Source organism: Hyla sarda, chromosome 9 (assembly GCF_029499605.1).
Source record: "Hyla sarda isolate aHylSar1 chromosome 9, aHylSar1.hap1, whole genome shotgun sequence".
NCBI lineage: Eukaryota > Metazoa > Chordata > Amphibia > Anura > Hylidae > Hyla > Hyla sarda.
Window position 1 is genome coordinate 58,721,555 of NC_079197.1, and position 14,734 is coordinate 58,736,288.

The 14,734-nt window shown below is 42.4% G+C and overlaps 1 protein-coding gene across 3 annotated transcripts in view; it reads left to right on the forward strand.

Annotated features, from left to right (window-relative positions):
• The window catches only part of NUP62CL (nucleoporin 62 C-terminal like), a 160,887-nt gene that overhangs the window by 58,332 nt on the left and 87,821 nt on the right, over positions 1-14,734 (forward strand). For all 3 annotated transcript variants that reach the window (XM_056540850.1, XM_056540848.1, XM_056540849.1), the window contains exons 5-6: positions 3,065-3,172; positions 4,524-4,593. In XM_056540850.1, the coding sequence (XP_056396825.1) occupies positions 3,065-3,172; positions 4,524-4,593 (178 nt within the window). The remainder of the gene's footprint in view (positions 1-3,064; positions 3,173-4,523; positions 4,594-14,734) is intronic.

The following is a 14,734-nucleotide window of genomic DNA, read 5'->3' on the forward strand; positions in this document are numbered from 1 at the left end:
CCATGCATGCTGGGAGTTGTGGTTTTGCAACAGCTGGTGCACCCCCCACCCCCCTGTGAATGTACAGGGTACATTCACATGGGCGAGGCTTTTACAGTGGGTTTCTCGCATCTTGAGATGCAGCAAATTTTGCGCTGGGAAACTCTCTGTAATCCCCCGCCCATGTGACTGTACCCTAAAAACACTACACTACACTAACACAAAATAAAATAAAAAGTTAAAAACACTACATATACACATACCCCTACACAGCCCCCCTCCCCCAATAAGAACGTCCGGTACGCCACTGTTTCCAAAGCAGAGCCTCCAGCTGTTGAAAAACAACAACTCCCAGTATTGTCGGACAGCCGTTGACTGTCCACGCATGCTGGGAGTTTTGCAACAGCTGGAGGCACCCTGTTTGGGAATCACTGGCGTAGAATACCCCTATGTCCACCCCTATGCAAATCCCTAATTTAGGCCTCAAATGCACATGGCGCTCTCACTTTGGAGCCCTGTCGTATTTCAAGGCAACAGTTTAGGGCGACATATGGGGTATCGCCGTACTCAGGAGAAATTACGTTATAAGGTTTGGGGGGCTTTTTCTTCTTTAACCCTTCATGAAAAGGAAATGTTGGGGTCTACACCAGAATGTTAGTGTAAAAATTTTTTATTTTTTACACTAACATGCTGATGTTGCCCTATACTTTACATTTTCACAAGAGGTAAAAGGGAAAAAAGCCCCCCAAAATTTGTAACGCAATTTCTCCCGACTACAGAGATACCCCATATGTGAGCGCAAAGTGCTCTGGGGGCGCACAACAAGGCCCAGAAGGGAGAGCGCACCATGTACATTTGAGGTGATTTGCACAGGGGTGGCTGATTGTTACAGCGGTTTTGACAAACGCAAAAAAAACGAAACCCCACATGTGACCCCACGGAACCCCACATGTGACCCCACGGAAACTACACGCCTCACGGAATGTAATGAGGGGTGCAGTGAGAATCTACCCCCCACAGGTGTCTGACGGATCTTTGGAACAGTGGTCCGTGAAAATGAAAACTTGTACAGCCCACTGTTCCAAAGATCTATCAGACACCAGTGGGGGGCAAATGCTCACTGTACCCCTTGTTACGTTCCTCAAGGGGTCTCGTTTCCAAAATGGTATGCCATGTGTTTTTTTTTTTGCTGTTCTGGCACCAGAGGGGCTTCCTAAATGCGATATGCCCCCCGAGCAAGATTTGCTTTCAAAAAGCCAAATATGACTCCTTCTCTTCTGAGCATTGTAGTTCGCCCATAGTGCACTTCAGGTCAACTTATGGGGTACCTCCATACTCAGAAGAGAAGGGGTTACAAATATTGGGGGGTATTTCCTGCTATTAACCCTTGCAAAAATGTGAAATTTGGGGGGAAACACACATTTTAGTGGAAATTATTATTATTTTTTTTACATATGCAAAAGTCGTGAAACACCTGTGGGGTAATAAGGCTCACTTTATTCCTTATTACATTCCTCAAGGGGTCTAGTTACCAAAATGGTATGCCATGTGTTTTTTTTTGCTGTTCTGGCACCATAGGGGCTTCCTAAATGAGACATGCCCCCCGAGCAAAATTTGCTCTCAAAAAGCCAAATATGACTCCTTCTCTTCTGAGCATTATAGTTCGCCCATAGTGCACTTCAGGTTAACTTATGGGGTTCCTCCATACTCAGAAGAGAAGGGGTTACAAATATTGGGGGGTATTTCCTGCTATTAACCCTTGAAAAAATGTGAAATTTGGGGGGAAACACACATTTTAGTGAAAAAAAATATTTTTTTTTTACATATGCAAAAGTCGTGAAACACCTGTGGGGTATTAAGGCTCACTTTATTCCTTGTTATGTTCCTCAAGGGGTCTAGTTTCCAAAATGGTATGCCATGTGAGGGTTTTTTGCTGTTCTGGCACCATAGGGGCTTCCTAAATGCAACATGCCCCCCAAAAACCATTTCAGAAAAACGTACTCTCCAAAATCCCCTTGTCGCTCTTTCCCTTCTGAGCCCTCTACTGCGCCCGCCGAACACTTTACATAGACATATGAGGTATGTGCTTACTCAAGAGAAATTGGGCTACAAATATAAGTATACATTTTCTCCTTTTACCCCTTGTAAAAATTCAAAAATTGGGTCTACAAGAACATGCGAGTGTAAAAAATGAAGATTGTGAATTTTCTCCTTCACTTTGCTTCTATTCCTGTGAAACACCTAAAGGGTTAAAATGATGACTGAATGTCATTTTGAATACTTTGGGGGTTGCAGTTTTTATAATTGGGTGTTTTGTGGGGTATTTCTAATATGAAGACCCTTCAAATCCACTTCAAACCTGAACTGGTCCCTGAAAAATAGTGAGTTTGAAAATTTTGTGAAAAATTTGAAAATTGCTGCTGAACTTTGAAGCCCTCTGGTGTCTTCCAAAAGTAAAAACTCATCACTTTTATGATGCAGACATAAAGTAGACATATTGTATATGTGAATAAAAAATTTTTTTATTTGTAATATACCTTTTCCTTACAAGCAGAGAGCTTCAAAGTTAGAAAAATGCAAAATTTTCAAATTTTTCATCAAATTTTAGGATTTTTCACAAGGAAAGGATGCAAGTTACCATAAAATTTTACCACTAAGTTAAAGTAGAATATGTCACGAAAAAACAGTCTCGGAATCAGAATGATAACTAAAAGCATTCCAGAGTTATTAATGTTTAAAATGACAGTGGTCAGATGTGCAAAAAACGCTCTGGTCCTTAAGGCCAAAATGGGCTTGGTCCTGAAGGGGTTAAACACATTGTTAAAATATGTTACTAATAAAAATTTTAACAAAATTAATTATAAAAAATATATTTTGACCTATAAATGGCCCTTTTATACATATAAGGTGGAGTTCATAAATTTGACACATCTGTGGCTGTCCATGCACCTCAAACTAAAATCTTGTAAACAGCCTGTATTGTCAGCCTTCTCTGCCTGTAATTTTGGGGAAGTTTTGGTGTGCAGAAAGATTAATCTGACCAGGTTAATTTTGTTTGTATTTTGACAATATATTTAATGGACAGTTTTAGGGTCAGCAACATCATCTGCACCAAGCACTCTGGGTCTTGGCTCCAGCCTTACAACGTCTGCAGCGTCTCTTTTCTCAATAACAGCGACAGCCTCCACTCCAGGTATGACTAAATTTATAATATAAAAAATATAAAAATGTCAACTCAACTATATTGTCATTTTGAAGAGACTCTCCAGCCAAAGTATTGTAAGTTATGATTTAATCAAACTGCTTTAACAGTATTTTTCTAAAGGATTGCCAAATACAATGCTCGCTGGTGAATTTTGTTCTCTAAGGGTATGTTCACACTGAGGAATTGGAGAGGAATTTCCACGGGTAATTCTGCTTGCTTTCTCCTCTCCAATTCGTTCAGCAGTGAAAACCCCATAGAGCTGTGCAGAATTTCTGCCCCTCAGTTCACACTGAGGTATTTCCTCAAGCAGAATTCTGACGAGGAAGTCTGTTCCGCTTGAAGAAAGAACATGTTCTTACTTTCAGGTGGAATCAGCGTCTTAATCCCATAGAGATCAATGTTAAAAAAAAAAAATTCCAGTCAGAATCATTTCCACGCGGAAATGGCGCGGAATTCGTGCGGAATTTCCGCATGAAAAAAAGAGAACACTATATGTGTATATATATATATATATAGATATATATATATATATGTGTGTGTGTGTATATATATATATATATATATATATATATATATATATATGTGTGTGTATATGTGTATATATATATATATATATATATATATATATATATATATATATATATATATATATGTGTGTGTGTGTATATATATGTGTGTGTGTGTATATGTATATGTGTGTGTATATATATATATATATATATATATTATGTGTATATATATGTGTGTGTGTGTATATGTATATGTGTGTATATATATATATATATATATATATATATATATATATATATATATATGTGTGTGTGTATATATATGTATATATATAATATATATATATATGTATATGTTATACTCTTCTCCTCCTCCGCTTGAAATTATCATTTCCGCATGAAATTCCGCGCAAAATCTCTGGGAGTTCTTGTGAAAAAGTAACAATATTTTGAGGCAGAAAATTTCTGCTTGATTTCTGCCCCAATTCCTCAGTGTGAACATACCCTAACAAGTCAGTGGTCGTGATATACACTAGTATTTAGGGGCAAAGCACACTGAGGGGAAAGATTTACCTCTGTAATCACTGTAGCTTTTTCTCCATGTGCGTCTCCATAATATATGGACCATCGTGCTGCATATATAAAATCATTTAGCATGAAGTAAGAGAGCAGCACAGATCTCTCCTGTTTTTACAGGCTCCCCCCTCAAAATTGTCTCTTCCAGATTAGAGGTAGTAAACCAGTCACAGCTTACTATGCAATATTCATGGCTTAAAATGTTTGTTTTTTTAAAATATATTTTAACAGAGAAATAATTTTACCTTTTGCAGCCACATTGACTAGTAAGCCACAGACCACTGGAGCAATTCAGAGTATTACATCTGGATCAGTACCTGTAAGGTAAGTGAAAGATAATGCTGTAGCTTGACCCTTTCTACTCCCCATACAGTCATGGCCGTAAATGTTGGCACCCCTGAAATTTTTCTAGAAAAGTATTTCTCATAGAAAAGGATTGCAGTAACACATGTTTTGCTATACACATGTTTGTTCCCTGTGTGTGTATTGGAACTAAACCAAAAAAGAGGAAAAAAAGCAAATTGGACATAATGTCACACAAAACTCCAAAAATGGGCTGGATAAAAGTATTGGCACCCTTTCAAAATTGTGGAAAAAATAAGATTGTTTCAAGCATGTGATGCTCCTTTACACTCACCTGGGGCAAATAACAGATGTGGGCAATATAAAAATCACACCTGAAAGCAGATAAAAAGGAGAGATGTTCACTTAGTCTTTGCATTGTGTGTCTGTGTGTGCCACACTAAGCATGGACAACAGAAAGAGGAGGACTTGAGAACCAAAATTGTGGAAAAATATCAACAATCTCAAGGTTACAAGTCCATCTCCAGAGATCTAGATTTGCCTTTGTCCACCGTGCGCAACATTATCAAGAAGTTTGCAACCCATGGCACTGTAGCTAATCTCCCTGGGCTTGGACGGAAGAGAACAATTTATGAAAGGTGTCAACGCAGGATAGTCCGGATGGTGGATAAGCAGCCTCATGTATTGCCACTTAGACCCTGAGGGAAATAGGGTGGGGAGTTGGGCTTAGTGAGCCCTTAGGTAATGGCCGCTCACCTGGAGGGAATGTAAAATTTGCATATAACCCAACAGTCGGTAGCTGAAGAAACCAGGAACTGCTGCTGTGCCTAAGGTTGCAGGAAAAAGGAGTAATCCAATCCTGTAGAGGCAGAAGAAGAAAACCTTTTGGATGGTGCTGCGGTTCCAACAGAAGTAACGTCCAGACAGGAATATTTTCAACAACTGGAGCGGTTTATATAAGAAAATATAAATAAAAAATAGTACAATAAAAGATGACACGTTCCAGGGGAGCTACCCCCTTCCTCAGATCAGGACTGATCTGAGGAAGGGGGTGGCTCCCCCCGAAACTCATCCTCTTTTATTGTACTTTTTTGTTTTTGTTTTTTAAATATATTTTCTTAAACCACTCCAGTTTGAAAATATTCCTGGTCTGGACGTTACTTCTATTGGAACAGCAGGACCATCCAAAGGGTTTTCTTCTTCTGCCTCTACCTACCTTCCAATAAGAGAGACCTGGAGCAGTTTGCAAATTAAGAGTGGTCCAACATTCTGGCTGAGAGGTGTAAGAAGATTGATTGTTATAGGAAGCGACTTATTTCAGTTATGTTTTACAAAGGGTGTGCAACCAAATATTAAGTTAAGGGTGCCAATAATTTTGTCCAGCCCATTGTTGGAGTTTGGTGACATTATGTCCAATTAGCTTTTTTCCCCTCCCTTTTTTGGTTTACTTCCAATACACACAAAAGGAATAAACTGGTGTATAGCAAAACATGTGTTACTGCAAACCTTTTCTGTGAGAAATACTTCATTTTCTTGAAAAATTTCAGGGGTGCCAACATTTACAGCCATGATTGTAACATCATAAAAAAGCTGCTAAGGTTTTTTTGCTCCAGTCTAAAGCTTCTGAGTCCTTTAGGGGCAGAAGACAGGGTAGAAGGCAGAATAATCGACCCCATGATAACAAGAAGTTTGAAGTCCCTAGCTAGGGGAAAAGGTTCCTGTTTAACCCCAGTAAAGACTTCAGTTCAAAGACACTCAGAAATGACACCATTCTTTCTGTGGGGGGCAGTCTGTCCGTTTTTTTCCAGCTCCTGGGCGTTAAATACAATTCGTTGGGGCCTTATTCTAAAATTTAGCTCTTTTCCCCTGGACAAATTCCTTCCCTTGGGGATTGGACAAATTCCTTCCCTTGGGGATAGTGTCAGATCCCTTAAAAGAAAATGCAGTTATTACAGCCACTGCGGCACTCCGCCATCATTACTGCACAGAGCGAGTTCGCTCTGTGCGTAATGACGGGCGATACAGGGGACGGAGCAGCATAACGTCATGGCTCCGCCCCTCATGACATCACGGCCCGTCCCCTTAATGCAAGTCTATGGCAGGGGGCGTGACTAACACCACGCCCCCTCCCATAGACTTGTAGTGACGGGGCGGGCCGCGATGTCATGAGGGGCGGAGCCGTGACGTAATGATGATCCGGCCCCTGTATTGCCCGTCATTATGTGCAGAGCGATCTTGCTCTGCGCAGTAATGATAGCGGGGTGCTGCAGCAGCGATCCCCGGGGTCCCCAGCAGTGGGACCCCGGCGATCTGACATCTTATCCCCTATCCTTTGGATAGGGGATAAGATGTCTAGGGGCAGAGTACCCCTTTAAATCCTGAGAGCTTCAAGTGTGTATTATCAGCAACTGGGATGGCCATGTCTCGTCTCTAAGCCAAAAATTTGTCATTTCTTCAAAAGCCAGAATGTTAAGATGGTAGCTGAGCCGCAAAAATTTCTCAGGGATACCTTGGTTCCCATTGCGGAGAGTTTCAGTGACCACGGATTCCAGCCCTTGGGGTCTTCAACCAATCTCTTTTTCAAAATTGGTGGTCGCCTTTACAGCTTCATTCATCATCAAATTATAAAGAGCTTTCTGCAGTTCTTCATGCAATCTCCCACTTTATTCCTCATCTTCAGGGGAAAGATGTAGTTATTTACTCGGACAACACCACAGCTGTTTCCTAAATCTCATCTGGCCTCCCTTTCAGCAATCCATTTAAAAGGAAAAGAAAACAAGGTTGCAGATTTTCTGAGCAAGGTGCAATTAAACCAGTCGAAATGGTCCTTAAAGGGTACCTCTCATCAAAAAAACTTTTGATATATTATAGATTAATGTATGCAGAATAACTTTACAATTGCATGTTATTAAAAAATATGCTTCTTTCTATTTAATTTTCCACTTTAAAGAAATGACCACTAGGGGTCTCCCTACCAGTCCTGGCAGCAAGCATTCAGACTCATGCTGGAGTCCTAAACACTACGAGCTGCCAGTCTGCTTTGTTCACAAGGGAGAACACTCAGAGCTGCCAGCCTGCTTTGTTCACAGCCTGTTTGGCTGTGAACAAAGCAGGCTGGCAGCTCTGAGTGTTTAGGACTCCAGCATGAGTCAGAAATGCTTGCTGACAGGACTGATCGGGAAAAATGCAATAGAAAGAAGCATATTTTTCATTAACATGCTATTGGAAAGTTATTCAACATTCATTAATCTAAAATATATCAAAAGTTTATTTTATGAGAGGTACCCTTTAAACAAATAGACATTTTTTCTATCAATAGATTTGTGTGCCTCTCTAAAAAAAAAAAAAAAACTGAAGCGTCACAGGGTTTTTCTCCCTGAATCCTTCAGATTACTGCCAGCACTCGACTCCTTCTTTCAATCCTTTGCAGAAGAAAGCATACGCTTTTCCCCCTCTCTTTGTTTAATGCCTTGGACCCTGAAGAAGGTAAAACAGGATCATGCATTGGTCCAATTAATAGCTTCCTTCTGGCCTTGGTTCACAATATTAAAGGAGTAGTCCAGTGGTGATTCAGTGGTGAGCAACTTATCCCCTATCCTAAGGATAGGGGATAAGTTGCAGATCGCGGGGGGTCCGACCGCTGGGGCCCCCTGCGATCTCCTGTATGGAGCCCCGACAGCCCGCTGGAAGGGGGCGTGTCGACCTCCGCACGAGGCGGCGGCCGACACGCCCCCTCAATACAACTCTATGGCAGAGCCGAAGCGCTGCCTTCGGCAATCTCCGGCTCTGCCATAGAGATGTATTGAGGGGGCGTGTCGGCCGCCGCCTCGTGCGGGGGTCGACACCCGCTATCTCGGCGGAGAGCCGGGGCCCCGTACAGAGAGATCGCAGGGGGCCCCAGCGGTCGGACCCCCCGCGATCTCAAACTTATCCCCTATCCTTAGGATAGGGGATAAGTTTTTCACCACTGGACTACCCCTTTAACCCCTTAACGACGCAGGACGTATATTTACGTCCTGCGCCGGCTCCCGCGATATGAAGCGGGATCGCGCCGCGATCCCGCATCATATCGCGTGGGTCCCGCCGCTAATCAACGGCCGGGACCCGCGGCTAATACCACACATCGCCGATCGCGGCGATGTGCGGTATTAACCCTTTAGAAGCGGCGGTCAAAGCTGACCGCCGCTTCTAAAGTGAAACTGAAAGTATCCCGGCTGCTCAGTCGGGCTGTTCGGGACCGCCGCGGTGAAATCGCGGCGTCCCGAACAGCTGATCGGACACCGGGAGGGCTCTTACCTGCCTCCTCGGTGTCCGATCGACGAATGACTGCTCCGTGCCTGAGATCCAGGCAGGAGCAGTCAAGCGCCGATAATGCTGATCACAGGCGTGTTAATACACGCCTGTGATCAGCATAGGAGATCAGTGTGTGCAGTGTTATAGGTCCCTATGGGACCTATAACACTGCAAAAAAAAGTAAAAAAAAAGTGTTAATAAAGGTCATTTAACCCCTTCCCTAATAAAAGTTTGAATCACCCCCCTTTTCCCATAAGAAAAATAAAACAGTGTAAAAAAAAATAATAATAAACATATGTGGTATCGCCGCGTGCGTAAATGTCCGAACTATAAAAATATATCATTAATTAAGCCGTACGGTCAATGGCGTACGCGCAAAAAAATTCCAAAGTCCAAAAAAGCGTATTTTGGTAACTTTTTATAACATTAAAAAATGAATAAAAAGTGATCAAAAAGTCAGATCAAAACAAAAATCATACCAATAAAAACTTCAGATCACGGCGCAAAAAATGAGTCCTCATACCGCCCCGTACGTGGAAAAATAAAAAAGTTATAGGGGTCAGAAGATGACATTTTTAAACGTATAAATTTTCCTGCATGTAGTTATGATTTTTTCCAGAAGTGCGACAAAATCAAACCTATATAAGTAGGGTATCATTTTAACCGTATGGACCTACAGAATAATGATAAGGTGTAATTTTTACCGAAATATGCACTGCGTAGAAACGGAAGCCCCCAAAAGTTACAAAATGGCGTTTTTTTTTCGATTTTGTCGCACAATGATTTTTTTTTCCGTTTCGCCGTGCATTTTTGGGTAAAATGACTAATGTCACTGCAAAGTAGAATTCGCGACGCAAAAAATAAGCCATAATATGGATTTTTAGGTGGAAAATTGAAAGGGTTATGATTTTTTAAAGGTAAGGAGGAAAAAACGAAAGTGCAAAAACGGAAAAACCCTGAGTCCTTAAGGGGTTAAGGACAATATCTATTTTTTAACCTTGGGTTCCTCCGGACAGAGAAAATCTGTTATCATAAGGTCTGGTTTATAATCCACAGTCCTAATCTTCACTTGACAGCGTGAATGCTGAAAGGGTAATTTTGAGGAAAAGGGGGTTTTATTATTAACCCCTTAACGACGCAGGACGTATATTTACGTCCTGCGCCGGCTCCCGCGATATGAAGCGGGATCGCGCCGCGATCCCGCATCATATCGCGTCGGTCCCGGCGCTAATCAACGGCCGGGACCCGCGGCTAATACCACACATCGCCGATCGCGGCGATGTGCGGTATTAACCCTTTAGAAGCGGCGGTCAAAGCTGACCGCCGCTTCTAAAGTGAAACTGAAAGTATCCCGGCTGCTCAGTCGGGCTGTTCGGGACCGCCGCGGTGAAATCGCGGCGTCCCGAACAGCTGATCGGACACCGGGAGGGCTCTTACCTGCCTCCTCGGTGTCCGATCGATGAATGACTGCTCCGTGCCTGAGATCCAGGCAGGAGCAGTCAAGCGCCGATAAAGCTGATCACAGGCATGTTAATACACGCCTGTGATCAGGATGAGCGATCAGTGTGTGCAGTGTTATAGGTCCCTATGGGACCTATAACACTGCAAAAAAAAAGTGTTAATAAAGGTCATTTAACCCCTTGCCTAATAAAAGTTTGAATCACCCCCCTTTTCCCATAAAAAAAAGTGTAAAAAAATAAATAAATAAACATATGTGGTATCGCCGCGTGCGTAAATGTCCGAACTATAAAAATATATCATTAATTAAGCTGTACGGTCAATGGCGTACGCGCAAAAAAAATTCCAAAGTCCAAAAAAGCGTATTTTGGTCACTTTTTATAACATTAAAAAATGAATAAAAAGTGATCAAAAAGTCAGATCAAAACAAAAATCATACCCATAAAAACTTCAGATCACGGCGCAAAAAATGAGTCCTCATACCGCCCCGTACGTGGAAAATTAAAAAAGTTATAGGGGTCAGAAGATGACATTTTTAAACGTATAAATTTTCCTGCATGTAGTTATGATTTTTTCCAGAAGTGCGACAAAATCAAACCTATATAAGTAGGGTATCATTTTAACCGTATGGACCTACAGAATAATAAGGTGTAATTTTTACCGAAATATGCACTGCATAGAAACGGAAGCCCCCAAAAGTTACAAAATGGGGTTTTTTTTCGATTTTGTCGCACAATTATTTTTTTTTCAGTTTCGCCGTGCATTTTTGGGTAAAATAACTAATGTCACTGCAAAGTAGAATTGACGACGCAAAAAGTAAGCCATAATATGGATTTTTAGGTGGAAAATTGAAAGGGTTATGATTTTTAAAAGGTAAGGAGGAAAAAACGAAAGTGCAAAAAAGGAAAAACCCTGAGTCCTTAAGGGGTTAAGTGATAAACACTTAGCCAGCAGAAAGGATGTCACATCCACAATATATCTGAGAACTTATAAAGCCTTTCCATGTTTTGCTGACTACTCCATAGATCCTCTGGCGGAACAGCGTATTCCTCTAATCCTCAAATTTCTTCAAAAATGTCTAGATAAGAACCTAAGCCCTAACGCTGTAAAGGAACAAATCTCCTCTCTTAATTTTTTTTTTCAATTGCAAACTGGCATAAAACTCTTTAGTAAAGAGATTAATCATGGGAGCTGTAAGGTTAAATCCACCTACAAAGAAACCCACCAACCCCACCCCTAAGGTTCCCAACTTTACAGCCTCCTCAGGGGTCCAAGTTAATACAGAGGGATTCAGAGAAATAGATTTCTTTTCTTTTTATGAATCTGCTAATCATATGTTCGTCAGACTAATATCTATGCCCAGCAGTTCCTTGGCTCCCACCCCACCTCATACATCTCTGTGGAATGTAGAAGATTTTGGGCACTATTTCTGAACATAGCCCCTGACTGTTGGTTTTTTGATTAAGGCTATCTTCTGATGTGTTATATAACACCCTCCTTTACAGCGCAGAGATGAGCAGGACACTATTTTAAATCTAAAATGTCTTCACTACAATAACTCCCGCTGCCCACCCTGCCAAGATCCTAATTATGATAGACTTTTTAAAATTAGGCAGTATCCCAACAAGAGTACCTGCTAGGAAATAAAAATGTAGAAGATGTGCAAAAGTACCACCAGCCACACACACCACTTTTACATGGAAAAGGATTCATCAATTAACCTGCCAACTTGCTCCCATCTCTGGGCCCAGATATTCCAACTCCTTGATAAGGTATATTATCTTTTACTTCGACAATTCCACCAATAGCTCGGCCAGCCATTGCAGAAAGGGAAAATTAGAACAGTCTGAAATGAGAACCTGCTTTTTGTAAAGTAAAGGGACCAAAGGACAAGAAAACCTGATCCTTCCCAAACAGATGAGTTACAGAGAGCTGGCTTCTGGGGAACTCATAGAGTCAAATATGCTGTCCATGTAGGTGTGGAAAGTGAAGATTCCCCCACAGGGGTGCTCTAGGTGAGACCAGCGGTTGTGGAAACTGTCCAGACACCACGGACCAAACCTTGGCCACTGACTGCATAGGGACAGGATAAGAGAAGGCAGATGAGTACCTGTACAGTCTTTTGGTAAGGCCCTCATAGGACCCATAAGTGCACCCGCGAGATCAGTAGCTGCATATGAGAGATCCAGGTAGATCCACCACGCTGCATAATCCAACTGGGAAGCAAGAAAGTACTGTCCCTCATAGACGTCTGACAGGTAAGTTAAGGTCTTTGGGTTTGGAAATTTTAGTTTGTAACTGGATTGAACACTGGCTCATGGATCGTACCCAGAGAGTGGTGGTCAATGATTCGTACTCTGATTGGTCCCCGGTTATTAGTGGTGTACCCCAAGGTTCTGTACTGGGCCCGCTGTTGTTTAATTTATTTATTAATGATATAGAGGATGGTATTAACAGCTCTGTTTCTATCTTTGCAGATGACACCAAGCTTTGTAGCACAGTACAGTCTATAGAGGATGTGCATAGGTTACAAGATGACTTGGATAGACTAAGTGTCTGGGCATCCACTTGGCAAATGAGGTTCAATGTGGATAAATGTAAAGTTATGCATCTGGGTACTAATAACCTGCATGCATCGTATGTCTTAGGGGGGATTAAACTGGCAGAGTCACTGGTAGAGAAGGATCTGGGTGTACTTGTAGATCACAGACTACAAAATAGCATGCAATGTCAGGCTGCTGCTTCCAAAGCCGGCAGGATATTGTCATGTATCAAAAGAGGCATGGACTCAAGGGACAGGGACATAATACTCCCCCTTTATAAATCATTGGTACGGCCTTACCTGGAATATGCTGTTCAGTTTTGGGCACCTGTCCATAAAAGGGACACTGCGGAGTTGGAAAGGGTGCAGAGACGCGCGACTAAACTAATATGGGGAATGGAACATCTTAGCTATGAGGAGCGATTAAAGGAGTTACAATTGTTTAGTCTTGAGAAGAGACGTTTAAGGGGGGATATGATAAACGTATATAAGTATATTAATGGCCCATACAAAAAATATGGAGAAAAACTGTTCCAGGTTAAACCCCCCCAAAGGACGAGGGGGCACTCCCTCCGTCTGGAGAAGAAAAAGTTTAGTCTCAAGGGGCGACACGCCTTCTTTACCATGAGAACTGTGAACTTATGGAACAGTCTACCTCAGGAACTGGTCACAGCAGGAACAATTAACAGCTTTAAAACAGGATTAGATACATTCCTGGAACAAAATAAGATTAATGCTTATGAAGAAATATAAAATCTCATCCCTTCCCCAATATCGCGCCACACCCCTACCCCTTAATTCCCTGGTTGAACTTGATGGACATATGTCTTTTTTCGACCGTACTAACTATGTAACTATGTAACTATGTAACTATGTAACTATGTAACTATGTAACTATGTAAGTAATTATACATATCATGAGCAGCCAACCCGCCATGTCGTTTAGGCACCTGAAGGAGAGCCCTACCAAGTCTAGGAGGTTTGCCCTGCCAGTACAAGGATCTCAGAGTAGCGCATAGACTTGGCCCAATTGATCCGCAGGCCTGAAAAGGAGCCAAACCTATCAAGTCCTATTACGGAAAGAAGGGAGCCCTCTGCATCCGCCAGGTAGACCAAGGTGTCCTCAGCATAAAGGGAAACCTTCTCAACGATAGACCCCCTAGGAATATCATGAATATTACGGGCTGCCAGGCTTGCCGCTGCAAGAGGTTCAACAGCAAGTGCAAAGAGAAGGGGGGACATCTGGCATCCCTGCCTTGTCCCCCGACCCAAGGGAAAGGAGTCAGACCCATCCAGATTAGTGCTTATACGAGCCCAATGACTACCAAATAAAAGATGCACCCAGGAACGGAATCCGGGTCCGAAACCAACAGCATCCATCACTCCCCATTCCAGTGATTTCACGCCTTGTATAAATCCAGGCTCACTACAAACCCCAAAGCAAGGCCCTCCCCAACCGCAGCAATATTCAACTGGAGGCACTTAACAACATTGTCTGTGGCCCTACCCGCATAAACCCAATTTGTTCAGGATGAATGATAGAGGTTATGACACCATTGAGGCGGGTCGCCAAAATCTGGGCCATCAGCTTAAGGCCAACATTAAGGAGGGAAACATGTCTGTACGAGTCAGGCAAGTTAGGATCCTTTCCGGGTTTGAGAAGCACAACAATCAGCGCCTCCTGGAAGAGAGCCTGCCTCTGTGGCCGCATGAAATGACTTCAGTAAAAGGGGTACAAACCTCTCTTCATTCATCCCATACCAGTCACTGACCAGCCCTTCCAGCCCAGGGGGAATGTCACGAATCACCTGTGCCACTTCCTCTGGTGACTTGGCAGTCACCCAAACGTGACTAAGAGGAAAGGGTTAA